This window comes from Microcaecilia unicolor, chromosome 1 (genome assembly GCF_901765095.1).
Source record: "Microcaecilia unicolor chromosome 1, aMicUni1.1, whole genome shotgun sequence".
Lineage (NCBI taxonomy): Eukaryota > Metazoa > Chordata > Amphibia > Gymnophiona > Siphonopidae > Microcaecilia > Microcaecilia unicolor.
Genome location: NC_044031.1, coordinates 701319504 through 701341783, shown reverse-complemented (window position 1 = coordinate 701341783; position 22280 = coordinate 701319504). Strand labels below are relative to the sequence as shown.

Sequence of the window (22280 nt, the reverse complement as noted above, 5' to 3'; positions counted from 1 at the left end):
TTCACTCACAGTCGGTGCTCGAGGTGTTGCCTCTCGGAAGCCCCGGCATTCTCCCTGGTGCACTTTGGCACCTCCCCGCTGCTGCCCCGGGGTGGTCCGCTGTCGCTGCTCCTCCGGCTTTGTTGCCGAATCCTCGGAGGCTCGAGCGATCTCCCCGGGAAAGCTTCTGCGCTTCCCTGCTATGGGGCGGCCTGCCGGTGTGGCTCCCTCAACTATTCTGCCGTCTGAGGTAGGATCGGGTGCCTGGCTGCTCGCGGCTGCAGCACGCAGGATCGGATGGACCCCACTGAAGAGTTCACCTCTTTTGCGCTGGAAGGCAAATGGGTGGAGGCAGGGGTAGGTGCGCTGCATGGTCCCTGTGCGGGCCCCTGTGGGGAGAGGTTCGATTGCCTCTCCCTGCACAGAGGGCGGCCTCCCTCCATTGTCCAAAATAGAAAAAATAAAATAAATAAACCAACCCCCCCCCCCCCCCCAAAAAAAAGGGTGATGGAAAAAAGTCTGATGCTGGAGTGTGGAGAAAGAGACTGATGCTGGGAGAAGAAGAGTGATACTGGGGGCCTTGAGATGGGGTTTTTGCTGGGGCTAGGAGAAGGGGAAACTAGATCTTGCTGAGGCATGAGTGGGCTGGCAATGGAAAATTGTGTTTGGGGTCATTGAATGGGATTCAGATAAAAATGTACTAATGTTTTTGTAGTATGAATATAGTGACAAACGCCTATTTTTCAGCCCTGGGAAAGCAGCTAATTGCCTGAAAAATAAACCCCTAGAATTCCAAACTATAAACCTCTAGAATCAGAAGCCCTACATATGACCCTTTGAATACGGACCCATTATTACAGAATCTATTTCCATCTTCCCACTCCTCTGCAAGATATGCAGTGGTTGCACAATTCGGAGAAGCAACCAAAGGAGATACTGAGGGGCATAATCGAATGGCACCGGCCATGTTCGGGGCTGGCTCCACAAAGGGGCGGGGCCAACCGTATTTTCGGTTTAGGTCAGATCTTGAGATTGCTGGGCGTAGAGCAGATGGCCGGCTTCGGTTTTCAGCCATAATGGAAACCGGGCCCAGCCATCTCAAACCCAGCGAAATGCAAGGCATTTGGTCATGGGAGGAGCCAGCATTTGTAGTGCACTGGCCCCCCTGACATGCCAGGACACCAACCGGGCACCCTAGGGGGCACTTAAAAATAGCTTCCAGGTGCACAGCACCCTTACCTTGGGTACTGAGCCCCCCAAATCCCCCCGAAAACCCACTCCCCACAACTCTACACCACTACCATAGCTCTAAGGGGTGAAGGGGGGCACCTACATGTGGGTACAGTGGGTTTTGGGGGTTTTTGGAGGGCTCAACATATATCACCACAAGTGTAACAGGTGTGTGTGGGGGGGGGGGATGGGCCTGGGTCCACCTGCCTGAAGTGCACTGCACCCACTAAATACTGCTCCAGGGACCTGCATACTGCTGTCAGGGAGCTGAGTATGACATTTGAGGCTGGCATACAGGCTGACAAAAAAATGTTTGATGTTAATTTTTTTCGGGTGGGAGGGGGTTGGTGACCACTGGGGGAGTAAGGGGAGGTGATCCCAGATTCCCTCCAGTGGTCATCTGGTCAATTGAGGCACTTTTTGGTGACTTGGACCTAAAAATAAATGGTCCAAGTCCAGCCAACGAAATGCTCGTCCGAGCCGGCCATCTTTTTTCCATTATACGGTGAAGCCGGCCATCTCGTAACCATGCCCCCACTCCGCCCCGTCCCGCCTTCTGTACCCTCCCTTGAAGGTTGGCTGGTTCCGCGACGAAAAAGCAGTTGGCGCCGGCCAAATTCGGCTTTCGATTATACCGATTTGGCCGGGATCAGGAGATCGCCGGCCATCTCCCAATTTGTGTCGGCAGATGGCTGGCGATCTCTTTCGAAAATAAGCTCAACTGTGACCTAAGCCTTTAAACACTATCATCCTCTGCTATAGAGACCAAGGATAATGAGTCTTGTTCATCGCATCTTTCTCTTATATATCAGCAGCCCATTTCTCTTTGGAGAGTAGGTGCCTGTATGTAACTATCAGAGCTCTATCTATAATTTATTATTTATTTATTTACAGCATATATGTCCCACATTTTCCAACTAGCATTGTTTCAATGTGACTTACATGGAACTAAGAAATACAATAAGATAGGGGATTTGAATTACAGAGAATCCAAGTGGCTTGAAGACAGATAAGGGGAGAAGTGAGGCAGGAGGAAATATGAAGGACAGGGGAAGGGTGGCAGGGAGGGGAGGTGGGTCTCAGCGAAAGCTAATGCGAGGTTGTGACCAGGCAAGGGATGGAGGGAACATTGCTGAGTAAGAGTGATGACTATTCATAGCTGATTCACAGTGGAGCTTCATGGAAGGATTTTTTGAACAAGTGATCCTTGAGTCGTTTATGAAAGATCAGGTAAGTATCTAGGCTCCTCAATGCTTTAGGGAGTGCATTTCAGCTCTTAGTGTATAGGTAGGTGAAGCCTGATGAGTAAACTGTCTTGTATCGTACACCCTGGCAGTTCGGGAATTTTCCACCATTTGTTACAGCAAGGGAAAGAAACTCTGTTTGCTTTGATGCTTAAACAATGGGATAGATGCAAGAGATATTTTTGGTCCTGAAGTTAGCCACTCCTGCCCCTTAATCCATCTGTCTTTTATCCTGGACCCCTGGACTTGACTTGTTCCATCTACTTGTAACCTCCTAAGCCCTCCTTTCCCCTTTGGCAAGTAGGAGATGGGGATGGGGGACTGGATTGATAGCCATGTCAGGAGTCTCCCCATTAACATAATGAATGCTCTTTAGCAGGAGTTGACTTGAGGTTATTACTACTTAACATTTCTATAGTGCTACTAGCCTTACACAATGCTTTTCTAGTACATTTAAGAGAGGGTCAGTAGTCCATGGATTTTACAGTCTGGTTGAAACACACAGACAACACATCTCTAACACCTCCAGCATTTCCTTCAAAACAAATTCATTCCATTAAAGCTTATAGCTTTTAAATCAACAGTTTGCCAGTAAATATAGGTGACACATTCTCTTTAGCTTGTTTTGTGCTACTCTAACAAAGGGAGTTGAACTTTTAAAAATCTAGTAAAAAAAAACATACAAAATGATTCAAATAAAATGTTTAACTTGCAACTTGCTTTTCCACTGGAGTGACAGTATTTAAATATTATGTTTTTACTATATCTGTCTATGAAACTGATTTTATCCACACCTTTCAGCACTTGGCAAATTGTATACAGCTGTTGGAGCTGTAGGAGGCATCATGTTTATCATTGGGATAATAATATTGTTCCTGTATTTGAAGAAAAAGAAATCACAAGGTAGGAAACAGTACAGCAAACTTAAAATACAATATTTGATCAAATGTTTATTGGCAGAATTCTGAGACTGTGTTTAATCCATTCTAGGGAAGCTGTCAGAGCCTCACAGGTATGGAATACAGAAAGTTTCAAGTAACTGCTGTTGACAACATGGTATAGTAAATCATCTCCTGTTCTTCCATTTTTTAGAGGTAACAGTTCTGCTGAGACTCTGGACAATGACGATTGTAAGTACTGCTACTACTACTGAACATTTAAATATAGTGCTACAAGGTATACACAGTGCTATACAAATAAACATAAGGAAAAGTCCCTGCTCTGTGAAGTTTACAATCTAGTCAAGACACACAGACAAGACGGAAGATTTCAGGACTTTTTTTTAATTGTAATAAACATGATTAAAGTCACAAGGATATGATGCAGAAGAGCTCAGGTTTAAGATTTGAAAGCAACCTCAAAAATGTGGGACCAGGTGCTAAAATAATCCCTATTTTTCAGCCCTGGGAAAGCAGCTAATTGCCTCAAAAATAAACTCCTCAAATTCCAAACTATAAACTCCTAGAATCAGAAGTGGAACTTGAGTATGGCCAGAGACAGAACATAAACTCAGGAGCAGTACTCCAGGCATATACAGCAGCAAGAGGGAAACTGCAGAGTTTGGAGCTGGCCATGAAGGGGAAGGGTGCAGATAAGAGCAGCTTGCTTGAAGAATGGAGATCACAAGATGGGGGATAGGAGGTGAAGAGGAGAGGTGATGAGGAGCTGCAGAGTGAAGGCACCTGTGCGTAATAAGAGATGCTTGACCTTTATGAAGAAGTGAATGGGGAGCCAATTATAATGATATTGTAGAAAATAAGTTGTGCAGCTGAATTTTAAGTACACTGCAGTGGAGATAGATCGTTTGGTGGTGACCTGTGAGGAGAATGTTGTACTAGTCCAGCGGTAGGCAACTCCGGTCCTCGAGAGCTGCAGGCAGGTCAGGTTTTAAGGATATCCACAATGAATATGCAGGAGATAGATTTGCAAGCACTGCCTCCATGGTATGCAAATCTGTCTCCTGCATATTCATTGTGGATATCCTTAAAACCTGACCTGCCTGCGGCTCTCGAGGACTGGAATTGCCTACCTCTGTGCTAGTCAAACAGGAAATGATAACACAATGGATAAGGGTTTGATAGCTTACATAAGTACATAAGTAATGCCACACTGGGTAAAGACCAAGGGTTTATCGAGCCCAGCATCCTGTCCACGACAGCGGCCAATCCAGGCCAAGGGCACCTGGCAAGCTTCCCAAACGTACAAACATTCTATACATGTTATTCCTGGAATTGTGGATTTTTCCCAAGTCCATTTAGTAGTGGTTTATGGACTTGTCCTTTAGGAAACTGTCTAACCCCTTTTTAAACTCTGCTAAGCTAACCGCCTTCACCACATTCTCCGGCAACGAATTCCAGAGTTTAATTACGCGTTGGATGAAGAAAACTTTTCTCCGATTTGTTTTAAATTTACTACACTGTAGTTTAATCGCATGCCCCCTAGTCCTAGTATTTTTGGAAAGCGTGAACAGACGCTTCACATCCACCTGTTCCACTCCACTCATTATTTTATATACCTCTATCATGTTTCCCTTCAGCTGTCTCTTCTCCAAGCTGAAAAGCCCTAGCCTCCTTAATCTTTCTTCATAGGGAAGTCATCCCATCCCCGCTATCATTTCAGTCGCCCTTCGCTGCAACTTTGCCAATTCTTCTATATCTTTCTTGAGATGCGGTGACCAGAATTGAACACAATACTCAAGGTGCGGTCGCACCATAGAGTGATACAATGGCATTACAACATCCTCACACCTGTTTTCCATACCTTTCCTAATAATACCCAACATTCTATTCGCTTTCCTAGCCGCAGCAGCACACTGAGCAGAAGGTTTCAGTGTATTATCAACGACGAAACCCAGATCCCTTTCTCGATCCGTAACTCCTAACGTGGAACCTTGCATGACGTAACTATAAGTCGGGTTCTTTTTTTCCACATGCATCACCTTGCATTTGCTCACATTAAACGTCATCTGCCATTTAGCCGCCCAGTCTCCCAGTCTCGTAAGGTCCTCCTGTAATTTTTCACAATCCTGTTGCGAGTTAACGACTTTGAATAACTTTGTGTCATCAGCAAATTTAATTACCTCGCTAGTTACTCCCATCTCTAAATCATTTATAAATATATTAAAAAGCAGCGGTCCTAGCACAGACCCCTGAGGAACCCCACTAACTACCTTTCTCCATTGTGAATACTGCCCATTTAACCCCACTCTTTGTTTCCTATCCTTCAACCAGTTTTTAATCCACAATAGGACATTTCCTCCTATCCCATGACCCTCCAATTTCCTTAGGGGAGAAGTTATCAACATGAGCTACTGTTAAGTTGGGTTATTTTAGCACCTGGTCCCATTTTATGCAATGAGACCCTGTGCTAAAATAGCCTGAGTTAACTGTAGCCAACGCTGATAACTTTCCCTCTTAACAACTTAGAAAATTTGGTATTGCTATTTATACTTGTAGTCTAGAGATGCAGTTATGTATTTTGAGCCTTTTACAGCTCCTTAAGCTCACTGAGAGATTCTTGAAAGAGGGATGAGGAGGCAGAGATGGGAGAAGAGGATAAGGATGATGATGAGGAGGGATGAAATAGCATGCATCAATTTGCAGTGAGCAAATGCAATAATTCTGCCCACAGTCAAAACTGCCTTAATAAACGAATTTCTGCTACTTTATCACTTTTATCAGTGCTGAAAATCCATAGCAATATCCACAGGATATGAAGTCATAAAATTAGCAAAAACAGCAAAGGTCATAGGCGCCTGGTATAAGAGGCTTGGGGAGGCTAAGCCTCCCCAGCCAGAAGTTAACAGCAGGATCAGCAGTTTCTCCGTCTTCCTCCAGACCTGTTTCTCCTCTTTCCCTCCCCTGCGCGACTCTCCCTTCAGGCTGGGCGGCTGGCAACGAGTCCTCCTGCTCCCTTAATCGCTACTACCAGAAGCGGTAGCCAGCGATCGGCACCATCAACTCTACGCACGCAGGGGGTGGGAGTCGGGAACTATGGGCAGTGGCGTACTGGTGGGGGTGGTCTCGGTCTGCCCCGGGTTCAACTGGTTAGGGGGTGCGGGTGCTCCGGTGCTGCCATCCATTGATGTCTTCCCCCGCCCCGCCCCCAACTGGCGCGGTCGTGTATGGGGTGTCCCAGCATCTCCCTCTCGACTAGTGCTGTATCTCTCTCCCCCCTCCTCGCTCGCCCCACTCTGCTAATCTTTAAATTTTGGAGTCCGGCAGCATCAGCAATGTGAGTGCTGCCTTCAGCCAATCCTGGAAGCATTCTCTGTTCATTGTCCCGCCTACTCGGGAAGTTGTATAGAGAAGGCTTCCGGGGCAGGCAGAAGGCAGTGCACATTCATTGCTGAGATGCTGCTGGCGAGCTTGGAGGCATGCAGGAGCGGAGCGGGCGTGGAGTGAGGAGGGGGAGTGCAATAGCGCACTAATCGAGGGGGGGGAGGACAGAAGGAGTGCGATTCCAGCCAGACCAAAGGGAAAGGGGGTGGAGAGAAGAGGGGTGGGAGTGTAGGAGAGAGAGAAAGAAGGGTGAGGAACATCATGGGAAGGGGACACAGGGCAGATGCTGAACTTGGGAACAGGGATAGGAACACAGAGAGCAAATACTGAACATGGGGGGAACAGGGATGGGAACACAGAGAGCAAATACTGAACATGGGTGGTATAGGGACAGGAACACAGAGGGGACAGGGGAGGTTATGGATAGGAGAGATAGTGAGTCAGAGGGAATGACTGGACATGGAGAGAAAAAAGTCAAATAGGAGGTAAGCAGAAGATGGGTATGGATGAGGAACAGAGAGAGGAGAAATAAAGATGGAGGGGGGGAGGAGATACTGGAATGCATATGTAAAAAGAAAAGAGGAAGACACAGGCAGAAGGGAAAGAAAAGGCAGGCAGTGGATGGAAGGGGCAGAGAAAGAGAGCAGATGCTGGATGGAAGGGAGAGTGAAGAGAAGACGAGGAAAGCAGAAACCAGAGACGACAAAGGTAGAAAAAAAAAGATTTATTTATTTGCTTAGTATTGTAGCTGTGGTGATAAATAGAAATGAAAATAAGGTGATCTTTTTGTTGGACTAATTTTAATACAGTTTTAATACAGTTTTGATCAACTTTCAGAGACCAAAACCTCCATCCTTAGGTCAGTACAGGACCGTAACAGCAGTACTGACCTGAGGAAGGAGGTTTTGGCCTCTAAATGCTAATTGAAAAAGTATTAGTCTAATAAAATGGTATTAACTTATTTTCTCTGTTTTGTTTTATTTCTGTTTTTTAATTTGTAAAGTGGTGATTGGTATTTGTCAGTTTTTTCAAATTTACGTCTGCTATCTTTATATTTTGCACAGTACTAGGGATATGCATCACTGTTTCTGTGGTGTTGCATTGAATGTGGAATTTGACCTCTTGGGGGTTCAGTTTAATTTTTGTCTATATATTTCTATTTTAGTTTGTGGTTACTTAGTCTATACTTGGTGAGGATGTATCTGCGTTCTATGTGTTTTTGATGACTTATACTGTGCCAAAATAGAAATTTGAAAACTCTTATCTCTATCTGGTTGTTAATAAAAGGAGCTCATTGTGAATACCATCCACCCTAAAATGATGTTTTGTGGCTGTACATGAGAATTGTGATATGATTCCTTGTTTCATATTGTCGACGGTCTGTGATGTTGTCCGTATGGGTGGTATATTGGTGAATTAGGGTCTGCCCAGTATAATATTTATGGTACAGTAAGGTTCTGAGTGTGTTTTTGCACAAGTTTGTGCATAGTGTTTTGCAGTTGAGCGATTGTGGTTAGGATATACTTTGAGCAACCACTTTATTCTTTGACATATGATACATATCTAATATCTAAGTTTAATAAAAGGTATTAATTGTGACTTTTATTTTTACTTTTTTTTCTGTGTGTTGTCAGACAATTATGGATGTAAGCTCCACCCCTGGCCCCACCCCTAACCCCACCTCCATTACCCTCCCCAAACAGTTGGGCCACCGACCGCCTATGGCAAAGGTGATGAACAAAAACGCCAAAAGAGGAGGTGTGGTATAGAATCTTTATTGGCTGGTGAATGAAGACTCAACACGAGTCATGTTTCAGTCACTAGGCCTTTGTCAGGAGTCTGTACAAACAAACTTGATTTATCTATAGGTAGTGCCGCTGGCATAAATAGGCTGGAAAAACAGTAGTCTGAGCCAGACAGAAATCACCAAAATGGCACTCTGTGGTGATTAGGAAACACACTGTGTGACAATATTGTGCTTGGAGCACTAGCAAAGGTTCTGGTACATTAATAACCTTCATAAAATAGGCGTAAATAAGTGCATTTTAACATTTTTATATAGGCACCCTGCTATAAATTTACCCTCCATCTACTGGCTGTAGTATTTTACATGAATTATGAACTGCCGATATTTATCACTTTGTGTTACTCTGTACCAAGGTCTACTGTCAGAACTCTGAAAGAAATTCCCTTGATAGACAACAACTGAAAACCTTGACTTAGATGTTCTAGTTGTCCATTTTTTCTAATTAGATGATGGTGATAGTCTTGTTAGAATTCACTGTCACAAGTCTTGAGAGTCAGGCTGGGTCTTTATGAAGAGTGGAGATAGTGTTTTCCGCACTGAGAATGTTTCTTCTCCTCCTGCTGCAACTTTTATTATACCTGATAAAACTGACAATTTCTGACTGTAATGGGGAAACTAACAAGATTCTCATTAGACACTGGACAATGGCCTACCATGGACCTGACTGGAATCACCATTATCTGAACAGTATTCTGTCAGCTTCATGGAGCTCATGTCATTAAAATGTTCATCTGAATCAGGGGCGTAGCCAGACCTCGAGGTGGGAGGGGACAAGAGCCCAAGGTGGGGGGAGCGAGTCCAACGTGAGGGGAAGAGAGAGCAGGGCAGGCAATACGGTGGTGCCGCCACAGATCAACGCTGGACAAAGTCTTCAGCTGGCAGCGGTTGGGAACCCCCACTAGCCAGCCAGGGGCCCAGAGCAAATTTTTTTTGGGGGGGGGTCAGGCCCCCATGGCCCCACCTAGCTATGCCACTGACCTGAAGAACAAGAAAGTATCTGAAAGTGGAACATTGCAAATGTCAAAAGAAAGGACTGAAACAACCTTGTAAAGATCACCCATTGTGCTTCAACTGGCAACAATAGTGAAAGTAAACAATAAAAATCCTCCCTAAAAATGAAACCCATAGCTGCATCCTGTTGAATAGGATGACAAACACTGAACGTTCTGTTCATTGCAAACTGGATTCCTCATGGTGTAGCTAGACTGCCTTCTGCTAGGGATGCAAAAAAATCTACAATAAATAAATAAATAGCAATTTTCTTATCATTATATGGTCATAACACTGTCTGGCATGCTACATTTTATAATATATAATTTCTGGCAATCCAGAGAAAGAAAATACTAGACTCTATATATTTTATCAACATATAGCATACAGCTTTATTTACTTTTTATTATTTTTTTAACAGGCTTACCATATGCCATAGGTTTTGAAAGCAACTTACAGCACAGCCCTGAAGTGCTGTATTCACTTGTGAATAAACCACAGAATGATCCACTTGGACAGTATTCAGAAGTGAAGCTTGAAGCAGAACCTAACTCACAACCAACGGATGCAATGTGTGTGGCTTATTCAGTAGTTAATATAAAGGATGCACAATCAAATAACAAACTGTAAGTGACAGAAATTTTAATTTTGCTACCTCATGGTAATCTGACACAGACAGATCTTTGTGTTGTCTTTTTCATTCATACTTTACTATACAGTCACCCAGGCGCATGTGTTTTGGATTTGGAGTATCCTTGAAGGATACTATTGAAACAGGATCATTAGGGAATCCCAACAGAGAGGTTTCAATAACAGTGAAAGAAAGCCAGGAGTGTTTAATGGGAGAACAGAGTAGAGGATGTAAATTATCCCCGTCAACTTCAAAACAGCTTGTAGATGCAAGGAAAAAACACAATATGAAGTGTCTGTATACAACTGCTAGAAGCCTAAAAAATAAGATGTGAGAGTTGGAGTATGTAGCACTAAGTAAAGAAATAGATATAATAGGCATCTTAGAGACCTGGTGGAAGGAAGACAATCAGTGGGACACTGTGTTATCAGGGTACAAATTATATCGTAATGATAGAGTTGAACAAATTGGGGGTGGGGAGGGGTTGCGCTCAATGTTAAAGAGGAAATTGAGTCCAACAAAATAAACATTCTGCATGAAACAGATAGCAGTGTGGAATCCTTGTGGATAGAAATTCCATGTGTGAAGGGAAAGAGTATACTGGTAGGGTTGTACTCAGAGGCGTAGCCACGGGTGGGCCTGGGTGGGCCTAGGCCCACCCAGTTGGGGTTCAGGCCCACCCAGCAGTGGAGAGCTTCAATTTCGGCAGCGGAGGGAGCAGGCTGAGGTCCGATCCTGCTTCTGCCTCCCTCTCTCCCACAGCGCTTCTCAAACGCTGCCTACCTACCGCTGCCACGATCTAGCATCTTCCTCCCGTCTCAGCACTGCAGCAGCGGAGCAGTGGTAGCGATTCATGCTGCCTCCTGCTTCGTTCTAATCCGGAAGCGTCTCCTCTGCAGCGTCCCGCCCCCATTATTACAACTTCCTGTTTCTGCTGGGGCAGGACGCAGGCGCGCGGCAGAGGAGACGCTTACAGGTTAGAGAACGAAGCAGGAGGCAGCATGAATCGCTACCGCTGCTCCGCTGCTGCAGTGCTGAGATGGGAGGAAGATACTAGATCGTGGCGGCGGTAGGTAGGCAGCGTTTGAGAAGCGCTGTGGGAGAGAGGGAGGCAGAAGCAGGATCGGACCTCAGCCTGCTAAGTGTGGTGCTGTGCCCCATTGAAGAGATGGAGAGTTGGGGGAAGGTCTTCTTTAGATGCTGGAAGGGGGGGCATGAGGTGGAGAGGGGCAAGAGAGAATTGTGGGACATAGGGTAGAGAGGGGTAAGAAAGGAAAAAATCTTGCATTGGGAGGGGAAAGGGACAAGAGAGGGAGAAATGTTGGACATGGGGGGTAGTGGGGAAGGAGAAATGGTAAATGTTGGACTTGTCAGGGGGTGGTGAGGAGGAGAAGATAGATGGTGAAAAATTGGACATGATGGTGGAGGGCAGGAAGAGATGTTGGATGGGGCACAAGGGAGGGGAGGAGAGGCAGAAATGTTGGGCATGGCAGTGGAAGGGAGGAAGAGAGAAAATGCTGCATGGGGGGAGGGGGAAGAGAAGTGTTGGACCCATGGCACAAGCGAGGGAGAAATGGTAGAAAGCGGGAGAGAGGGAGATATATTGGACCTGGCGGTGAATGAGAGGGAGAGAGAAACACAGGAGCTGGAGAGGGGAGAAAGGAGGAGATGTTGGATTCAGGAGCAGAAGGGTGATAGAGAGGTGCCGGACAGTGGGAGTGAGGGAAGAGAGAGGAAGAAATGTTGGAACATGAGGGAGAGGGCAGGAGGGAAGAGAGAAGGGGCAGAGAGATGTAAGGCTGCAAGAGTGGGGTGGGGAGAAAGAGGGAGCAGATGCTGGGCTAGAAGGGTGGAGGGAAGGAAGATGGCGGAACCATGTGGGAGAGGCCAGGAGGGAGAGGAAGAGGGTGGCAAGGAAATAAATAAAAAGATAGTGATTACAGAGGATAGAAATATGGTAATGAAAGGGAATGGAGGGCTGAGGAAGGAGTGAGATGGGGAAATGGAAAAGCTAGTGGGTGAGAGAAAAAGATGAAAATCTGATAGGTAGCTGTAAACTAAAAAGGAGGAGAACAGTGAGAGGGTGAAATTTGAGTTGACAGCAAGGCAGAAAGAAGAAAAAAGAGAGGAAAGAGCTAAAAATAAGAAGTCAATATGTCAGAAGCAGGTGTAGTGAAGGTAAAAGAAGACAAATGGACAGCAGCCACTTAAAAGAGAATTAGAAGACGATAGACAGGAAAGCAGAAAAGAAACTGCAACCAACGTGATGGAAAAATACAATGTCCAGACCACAAAGGTAGAAAAAAGCAATGTATTTTGAATGTTTTAAATGGAATATGTTGGCTTTGGGAAATCTACATAGCAAATGTGTTTGTATCGTGTTCAGGAGAAAGGAAATGCATTTCTGTTTTTATTTCTCCAGTGTTGAAGTACATGCTAAGTTTAACTTTTTGGGGTTCCAAGTTCAATTTTTGTCTAAATATTTTTATTTCTGATACGTGATCCCTTGTTCTGTATTTGGTGAGGGTCTGTTGGTGTGACAGTAATGGCAGGTTGGGAAATCGGAGGGCAGGCAGGGAGGAGAGGGGATCAGGGAGGGGGCCCTAGCATGTCTAACACCATTTCTGACCCTTGCTGTACAGCTGGTAGGGATCCCAAGCCCCCCCAGCTGAGGACTTCCTCCAAAGACGGCCAGAACTTCCTTCTACCAAGCTCTGCAGTCGGTGACAGCATGCTCGAGTCACCGACAGCTAAGCACGCATAGGGTGCTGGCATCAGTGGCTTACTGATGTTGCTGCTGCCTGCCAAGTTTGGTAAAAGGGAGTTCTGGCCACCTTCAGAGAAAGTCTTCAGCTGACAGAGCTTGAGGATCCTTATTAGCTAATGTATTTATATTTTGCGGTAGGGCAGGGCAGAGAAAATATTGTGCCCACCCACTTTGGGCTCAGGCCCATCCAAAATTGGCTGTCTGGCTACGCCACTGGTTGTACTACTGTCCACCGTCCACAGAATGAGTAGACAGGTGAAGAAATGTTTACAGAAATTAGGAAAGCTGGCAAATTGGGCAACAGTATAATAATGGGTAATTTGAATTACCCCAATATTGACTGGATATATGTTACATCAGAGAGCGCTAGGGAGGTAAAATTCTTAGATGTAATAAATATCTGCTTCTCGGAGCAACTGGTCTAAGAACTGACAAGAGGGGGAGCTATTTTAGATCTGGTCCTTAGTGGAATGCAGGGCATGGTACAAGAGGTAACAGTGTTGGATCCACTGGTAAACAGTGATCATAACATGATCAAATTTGAGCTGATAACTGGAGTGAAGTCATTAAGGAAATCTATTGTAGCAGCATTTCAGTTTTGAAAGGGTGACTATGACAACATGAGGAAAATGGTTAAAAAGAAGCTGAAAGGGGCGACTGCAAAGGTTAGGACTTTAAATCAGGCATGGATGTTGTTTAAAAATACCATGTGGAAGCCCAGACCAGATATATTCCACGTATTAACAAAGGTGAAAAGAAGAGCAAATGACAGCCAGCATGGTTAACAGGTCAAGTGGAAGAGGCTATTCGAGCCAAAAGAGCATCCTTCAAAAGAACTGAAAAAGGATCTGAATGAAAAAAATAAGAAGTAACATAAGAACTGTCAAGCTAGATGCAATGACTGATCAAACACTCCACACTTCACCAAACTGACACCCACCAAATTATGGGAAGACTATCAAAATACGGACATGACCAAAACAACGGAAGGAAAGACCACAACAAACACACACCACCCAAGGAACGACATCTAACAAAAATTCACATATCATCAAACCTAGCAGCTCCATACCAAAATATCCAAGTGGGATACATTAATGCTAGGTCCATAGTTAACGAAACAACTACAATATCAGACTGGATCAGCTCAGAAAACCTTGATCTTATCTTCATCAATGAAACATGGATCCACGATCAAAAGGACCCCATAATCCTTGAACTATGCCCCCCAGGTTACAAAATCACTCACTGGACCAGACTGGAAAAGAGAGGTGGAGGTATAGCACTAATTTACCAAACCCAGTTCATCACCAGAACTATTGCCGAATCCATAACACCCCAACTAGAAATTGCTTCATTCAGAATCCATAATAAATCCCTGATTGATCATCTGAACTGTGCCCTGTTTTACAGACCACCAGGTAACTGGAACGAAAGCCAGCCTATCTTCATGAACTTCATCTCAAACACTTGCGTAAACAACTCCAATACACTAATACTAGGTGACATAAACCTTCACCTCGAGGACCCCAACTCCACCAATGTACGTGAATGCAAAGACTTCCTACAGTCCTGGGACCTCAAATGGCCTCACATGCAAGCTACCCATACCAAGGGACACATACTGGATCTCCTATCATACAAATGGTCCACAGATAATAACCTATTAATAACCGACATCAAATGGACAGAAACACCTTGGACTGACCACTACAAACTGAATCTATCCCTAGACTGGCAGAAGAAGGGATTAAACCACACTCCAGAACACATAACTTACACTACGAGAGGACAAATAGACCCACAAGTATTCTGGCAACTGATATATGACAACGAATGGACAACACGAACGGATTCCATACATTACCTCAATCACTGGGAGGATAGATGCAGAAGCGTACTAAATGAAATAGCACCCTTAAAGACAAGAGACAAAACTCAATACCATGGTTGAATGACGAATTAAAAAAAACTCAAAACACGAATTCTCTTGTGGAAGGAGGAACAAGATGGCGTTCAGAGAGGAAGTTGATCTCTGAGCTCCTGATCTCTGCCTAAGCTTGCGGTGGATTGAACCTTACCCGGTAACATTATGGGAAAAAGGAAGGGGAAAGCGGTGAAACCTACCTCCTCTGGTCCCGTTAACTCCACTCCCCATCAGCAGACGCTTGAGAATTGGGGAATTCAGAGATTGGATCCGCAGACACCCATGACGGTCAGTCCTGACGTTGTTTCGTCGGACTACAGCACAGAAGGTGTCTCGTTGAGCCCGCCTTCATTCACTGCCCCTCCACGACCCGGAACTATGCTTGCAGTAGGAGTACAGCCTGTAGGGCGGACTGAAGTGCCCTGCTCTCAAGCTGCGAGAGGAGGACCTACTCCAATGCCGACCCCAGAGGTGATTTCTACCCGGAAAGACGACGTGGGAAACCCCGTCTCCACCAGGGTTCTGAGGGAAGTATCCGGAGAGTCTCATGGAGTTGTTAAACCAGCAGTGATAACCCTAGAGAACCTATGGGACGCCATACAGAGCATGAACAAGAACCTGATTCAGGTAACTGATATCTTAAAAGAAGATTTATCCTCGGTTAAATCTTCACAAGCTCTTACAGCCTCCCAAGCTCAAAAAAACGAAGAGAGGATTGAGACTTTAGATGGAGAATTAAAATCTTTACAAAACCTTACAAGTCTAATAATTAAGGATAAAGAGATTCTGGGTAAAAAAGTTGAGTATCTTGATAACCAGACTAGGAAGAACAATTTGAGACTTCTTAATTTTCCCAGAGCACCTTTAATACCACCAACAGATATGCTTAAGAAGTATTTTGAAGAAATCTTGAAAATTCCCAAAGAGAGTTTTCCTCCGGTAGTCAAGACTCAATATATATTTGGAAAATCTGCTAGACCAGAACCATTACCTGATTTGAATGTAACAGCTTTCTTAGAAAACTCTCTAGAGACCATCACACAAAGATTGACTTTGTTAGTATCCTTCGCTTTCAAGGTTGATAGGAATAATGTATTTTGTTTATACTTTAAACATATGCAAGCCAGTTTTTTGGGGGAAAAAATTCAGATTTACCCGGATCTCAATAGAGATACGCAAAAGAGAAGGCGAGAGTTTTTGGTTTTAAAGCCGAGGACTCTCGCCTTAGGAGGGTCATATACTTTGAAGTATCCATGCAGATGCCTGGTAACAATTAATAATGCTAATTATGTTTTTCTTGACCCCAAAAAGCTAGCTGAATTTATTATTTCTAAGGAAAAGGGAAATGTTCAGCCCTGAATGACCCCCTAGGAGGCTGGTTGTACCTTTTAGTGGGCGTCTAACGCTCACCCCTCTGAGTGATTGCTTTAAAAGGAGGATTATACCTCCTCTGTTTTTTTTCCCTTCTTGTTTTGTTTTCCTATATCTTGTTCCCAAATTATGGTGGTCAATATGTATAAGAAATATTTCCTGTTTTTCTAATTTAATGAAGAGAGATGTATCTCTGTTGAATATTATTTCCAAATCCTGCATTTATATTATTATGAATGTATTGTTTTTGAAAAACCTTAAATAAAAGAAAAACCTCAAAACACAATCCAGGAAACTTGAACGAGCATGGAAAAAATAAAAGATGAACATACACTCAATGCATGGAAACAGATACATAGAAAATACAAAACTAAAATAGGACCAGATTACAAAGATCTGAATAAACTATTCCAACTCGTTAATAAGTTGCTAGACACCACCCCTATCACCACAACCAACACAGACATCCCACCCGCAGACAAACTTGCTAATTACTTCAATGAAAAAATAATAAAATTACGCAGCACACTTCCTCAGCACAACATCGAAAACTTCATCAATGACCTGGACCTAACCCCTGGTGGATACCCAGCTGACCATATCTGGTCAACATTTACCCTCCTCACCACTGAATCAGTTACACAAGCAACTCACAGGTTCACCAACACCCACTGTAAACTGGATACATGTCCCAGTCACCTACTTAAATTTCCCCCGACTGCTTCCTAGCAGACCTTACATCCCACCTAAACTTCATGCTACAACGAGGACTCTTCCCTGAGGAATATGGCGACATCCTACTCACCCCAATACCAGAAGACACTAAGAAAAACACAAATGACCTCACCAATTACCGCCCAGTTGCGTCTATCCCACTAGTAGTCAAACTGATGGAAAGCTTGGTGACCAAACAGCTTACGGAATACATGGACAAGTTCTCAATACTACACGACTCACAATCAGGATTCCATCCTCACCATAGTACTGAAACTGTCCTAATCACTCTCCTAGCAAAATTCAAGCAGGAACTAGCCACAGGTAAAAGTATACTTCTCCTCCAATTCGACATGTCAAGTGCATTCGACATGGTAAACCACAATATACTACTAAGACTCCTTGGCCACTTTGGGATTGATGGAAATGTATGTAATTGGATCAAGGGTTTTCTAACCACCAGAACATACCAAGTAAAATCAAACTCAAACATATCACCACCGTGGAAAGCAGCCTGTGGAGTACCTCGAGGATCACCATTATCTCCAATACTCTTCAATATAATGATGATCCCACTAGAAAAGTCCCTATCCAATCGAGGCCTTAACCCGTTCATCTATGCCGATGACGTTACAATCTACATTCCCTTCAGACAAGACCTAACAGAAATAACCAACGAAATCAATGACGGGCTGAACATCATGGACTCTTGGGCAAATTCATTCCAACTGAAACTGAACACTGAAAAAACACACTGCCTCATCCTCTCATCTCAACATAACAAGTACAAACCCACAACCATAAACACCCCAGGTTACACCCTCCCTACCTCAGACAGCCTAAAAATACTCAGAGTCACAATCGACCGCAACCTTACCCTCGAGAGCCAAGTAAACTCCGTAATAAAGAAAATGTTCTACTCAATGTGGAAACTTAAACGATTAAAACCTTTCTTCCCGAGAGATAGCTTTCTAAACCTAATACAATCAATGGTCCTAAGCCATGCCGATTAAGTGCACAACTATGGAATGGACTCCCAAAAACTGTGAAAACAATCCATGACCATCTAAACTTTAGGAAATCACTAAAAACCAACCTCTTCAAAAAGGCCTACTCCACCAGTCCACCGTAAATCCCCACACCCAGCAACACAGCATTACCAATGATCGTACTGGACAATATACAATCTTCACTCCCTTCAACCCTCGTGGTGCCTGATACACACCTACCTCATTTGACCACAATTTAACCTTGTATTTGTTATTAACCAACTTGACGAACGCCATTACGGTATTATGTAAGCCACATTGAGCCTGCAAAAAGGTGGGAAAATGTGGGGTACAAATGCAACAAATAAATAAATAAATAAATATGAAGAAAAACTTGCCACAGAAACAAAATCTTTTTCCGGTACATCAGAAGCAGAAAGCCTGAGAAGGAATCCGTGGGACTAGTTAGATCATGAAGGATCAAAAGGGGCACTCAGGGACAACAAGGCCATAGCGGAGAGACTGAATAAATTCTTTGCTTCGGTTTTTACGGAAGAAGGTGTAAGAAATCTAAATGTACTGGAAATGGTTTTCAAGGGCGACGATGTGGAGGAACTGAAAAAAATCACGGTGAACCTGGAAGACATACTGAGCCAAATTGACAAGTTAAAGAGTGATAAATCATCTGGGGAAGGGGGGGGGGGGGGGTCAAGTGATGGAACTGAGCTAGAAGGCTGTGTTCTCTTTGAGCTCCTCAGCCCCCTCTTTTCTTGAGCATCTTTGTGCTATAAACTTTGCTCTTTTCCCCTTTTTGTGGCGGATGACAGAATACCCCACTATTTATGGACAAATATCTTTTGAAATCTGGGGTGGAAATGGCTTCTAAAGGCACTAGTAAGAACAAAGCTAAAGCATGCTCCACATCAGCGGGTGAGCACAAGATGGCAGATGAGCAAACAGAAGGCCCCGCGATTACTGACACGCTAATTGAGAAACTTAGAGCGGCGGTGGTATTGGCGTTGGGTACGAAAATTGATGTACTCACTTCCAGTGTCCAAAACCTCTCGTAAGCAGTGGCCGAGTCTAATACCAGAGTGACCGAGCTAGAATCTAGGGTCTGTGCCGAGGAGGAAGGCATTACTGGAGTATTGGAGGAACTTGCCAGACTCAAGAAACAAGTGGCGGGCTGCACTAACAAGATGGATGATCTGGAAAACAGAACATGCCGCAATAATATCTGAGTGGTGGGTATTCTGGAGACTCTGAAAGAAAAGGACCTTAAGCAATTACTATAAAAATGGTTCACGGACAAGTTGCTTTCTGATTCGTTGCTGGGGCCTATCCATGTAGAACATGCGCACCGTATGGGCAGACCGTGGAAAGTGCAGCCCAACCTCGTACAGTGGTGGTCCCGATATAGAAGTTTGTTCATAAGGAACAGATTCTGCAGAAATATAGAACGATGCAAGACCTACAGTTTCAGAATACTAAAGTGCGCCTGGTCCAGGATTACTTGGCTTCTGTGGCGCAGTTACGGAAAGGCTACTGAGAGATATGCAGACGACTGGTGGAGAAACAGATAAGATTTACAAGATATCTTTTGAGATAAGTACTTTTCAGTTTGGAAGTTTTAAAGTTATATATATGCTGCAATACTATGAATTGAAAATAGCAAATAAGTGATAATACTGGAATAATAGCAAATAAAAGAAAAAGTAAAAATCAGTTGACTGATGACGAATTAATGTGTAAACACACCTTCTTCCATAACCTGGAAATAAGCTTTGTGCTTAATGGAAGAATGCATCTGATGGTCCATTTTACCATAAAAACTATTATTTAGAAACAGTAGATGTTAAACAACAGAAGTTATATTGATTACAGGTGTATTTGAGTATCTGTTGTTTATAGTGTATTATAAACAGAGCCTTGTATGATGCCTCAGTTTTAATACAGCTCAGTGGACCCTGTCTTCCCAATGGTATCAGATCATGGGAGACCTTTAGGATGTTATTACTGTCATGCTTTTCCCCAGGGACTCTGTCTTGGTGGCTAATTCATACCAATTTAGACAAGGGACTCCTATTCCAAATTCCTTAGCGCCAGAAGAATTTAATGACACATACATCCACACTAGGATGTGGTGCACACGTAGATGGAATAGCCTAGTAGTTAGTGAAGTGGACCTTGATCCTAGGGAGTTGGGTTTGATTCCCACTTTAGCTCCTTGTGACTCTGGTCAAGTCACTTAACCCTCCATTGCTCCAGGTACAAATAAGTACCTGTATATATTACGTAAACCGCTTTGAATGTAGTTGCAAAAACCACAGAAAGGTGGTATATCAAGTCCCATTCCCTTTCATACCCAGATTCCATGGTCTGCTTGGGAGAGCCTACAACTGTTTCTGGGGTTTATCTCCTAAAACAATGGGTCCAAGAACATTTTCACCACGGCCTACTGCTACAGCAGGGACGTTATCTTCTCCTGAAGGATTGACACTATTGCTATCACTGTCTTTAGCTCTTGCAGACAATTCTAAAAAGTGCTCCAAAGGTTAGGCACCAAAATGCTGGGCAGTAAGCACAAATTCCATGTGGGCCCCCAAATTCCATTATGGAATGGACTCCCAAAAGCTGTGAAAATAATCCATGACCAGCAAATCACTAAAAACCACCCTCTTCAAAAAGGCTTACCCCACCGATGCAACGTAAATCCCCACACCCAGCAACACAACACAACCAATGATCATATTGGACAATATACAATCTTCATCTCTTCCATCCTCATGGTGCCAGATACACACCTACCTCACTTCGACCACAATATAACCTGTATTTGTTATCAACGACTGGTGAACACCTGTACGGTACCATGTTGAGCCTGCAAATAGGTGGGAAAATGTGGGGCACAAATGTAACAAATAAATAAATAAAAATAAATTATAGAATACTAGTAAAAAAAGGCCTGTTTCTGACACAAATGAAACGGGTGCTAGCAAGGTTTTCCTCGAAGTGTGTATGTTTGAGAAAGTGTATGTGAGAGTGACTGTGTGAGAGAGAGAGAGTGAATGTGCGAGTGTGTGTGTGTGTGAGAGAGAGAGAGAGTGAGTCTGGGTGCGAGTGTGTCTGTGAAAATGAGAGTGTGTGCAAGAATGTATGTGAGACAGTGTGAGAGAGAGAGAGAGAGAGAGAGAGAGAGAGAGAGAGAGAGAGAGAGAGAGAGAGAGAGAGTGTTTCACACAGCTCTGGCTGTGCTTCAAGGAACTGACCAATCCTATTTAATAGAATGCACCTCCAACATTCTGAAGCCGAGAAACCTCGTGTGGTTGGTGACTTCTGCTTGTGACGAACCCGGAAGTACGTGATGTCAATTCAGGAGATGTATACAGAGAGCAGGAATGCCTCAGCCATGCAGTCAGCTTCAGAATGTTGGAGGTGCGTTTTATTATATAGGACTAGTGTAAGGCAGCATTTACACAGCAACATTCAGGCATGCCCTTTTATGCCATTTCTATGACAGGCATAAATGCGTGTGCCTGACTGCTGTACTTTGATGTCACTGTTCCCTCTAAGCTGAGTGGGAGTCCTCCACCTACAGTCCTGTCAGTGGGTGGTGCTGTTTCATGGTCACATTTCCAATAGTGAGGGACAGACAAGCTCTGCAGGACTCCAGGGAAACTGCCTGTCCCTATTGATTGAAAAACAGAATAATACCAGCACCCTCCACTGGTAGCAATGTGGTTGGAGGACACATGTTCAGCTTAGAGGGAACAGTGTTTGGCACATACAGAAGATTGTTCTATAACATGTATACCTAATTGTGGGAGCTACCCATGCCCTGCCCATATGAACACTCCTTGTATTTGTGTGCTATGCAAGTTGCGTGCTAAGATTATAGAATACCACTTAGCACCAAACTAACACATATGAATCTGTAACATTCGAGCACGTAAGTACTAGTATTAAACTGAACACACAAATGGTACATAGATGTAGGCACTCTCCTTATAGAATGAGGGAGCTAGTGCATACTACAGGTGGGCTCCTTTTTATCCTGGGTGACGTGGCCAGAATGTATCCCTTTTCCTTCCTACCATATCTTTCAAGTAGTATCGCCTTGAAGGGATTTGGTATAGATTTTATACAATGAAGGCACTCAGCAAGACCTGGGGAGGAAAATTCTTTCCTTCTCAGAGCTACACAGCAATTCACCAACTTGCTACTGAATTTTATGTTGTGCTTTCTGTTGATCCCCATTGCGATCCCTGTTACTCCTCTCACTGTTTTGGGTATTAGGTTATAGAATCTAATGCTTAGTGAGATTTGTACAAGTATCATGACTCAGCATTTT

The 22280-nt window shown here is 44.0% G+C and overlaps 1 protein-coding gene across 1 annotated transcript in view; it reads left to right on the top strand.

Moving 5' to 3' along the window:
- The window catches only part of LOC115460640, a 59565-nt gene that overhangs the window by 36097 nt on the left and 1188 nt on the right, over positions 1-22280 (top strand). Inside the window, exons 4-7 of the mRNA XM_030190406.1 lie at positions 3255-3356; positions 3444-3465; positions 3546-3583; positions 9952-10156. Of these exons, the coding sequence (XP_030046266.1) occupies positions 3255-3356; positions 3444-3465; positions 3546-3583; positions 9952-10156 (367 nt within the window). The remainder of the gene's footprint in view (positions 1-3254; positions 3357-3443; positions 3466-3545; positions 3584-9951; positions 10157-22280) is intronic.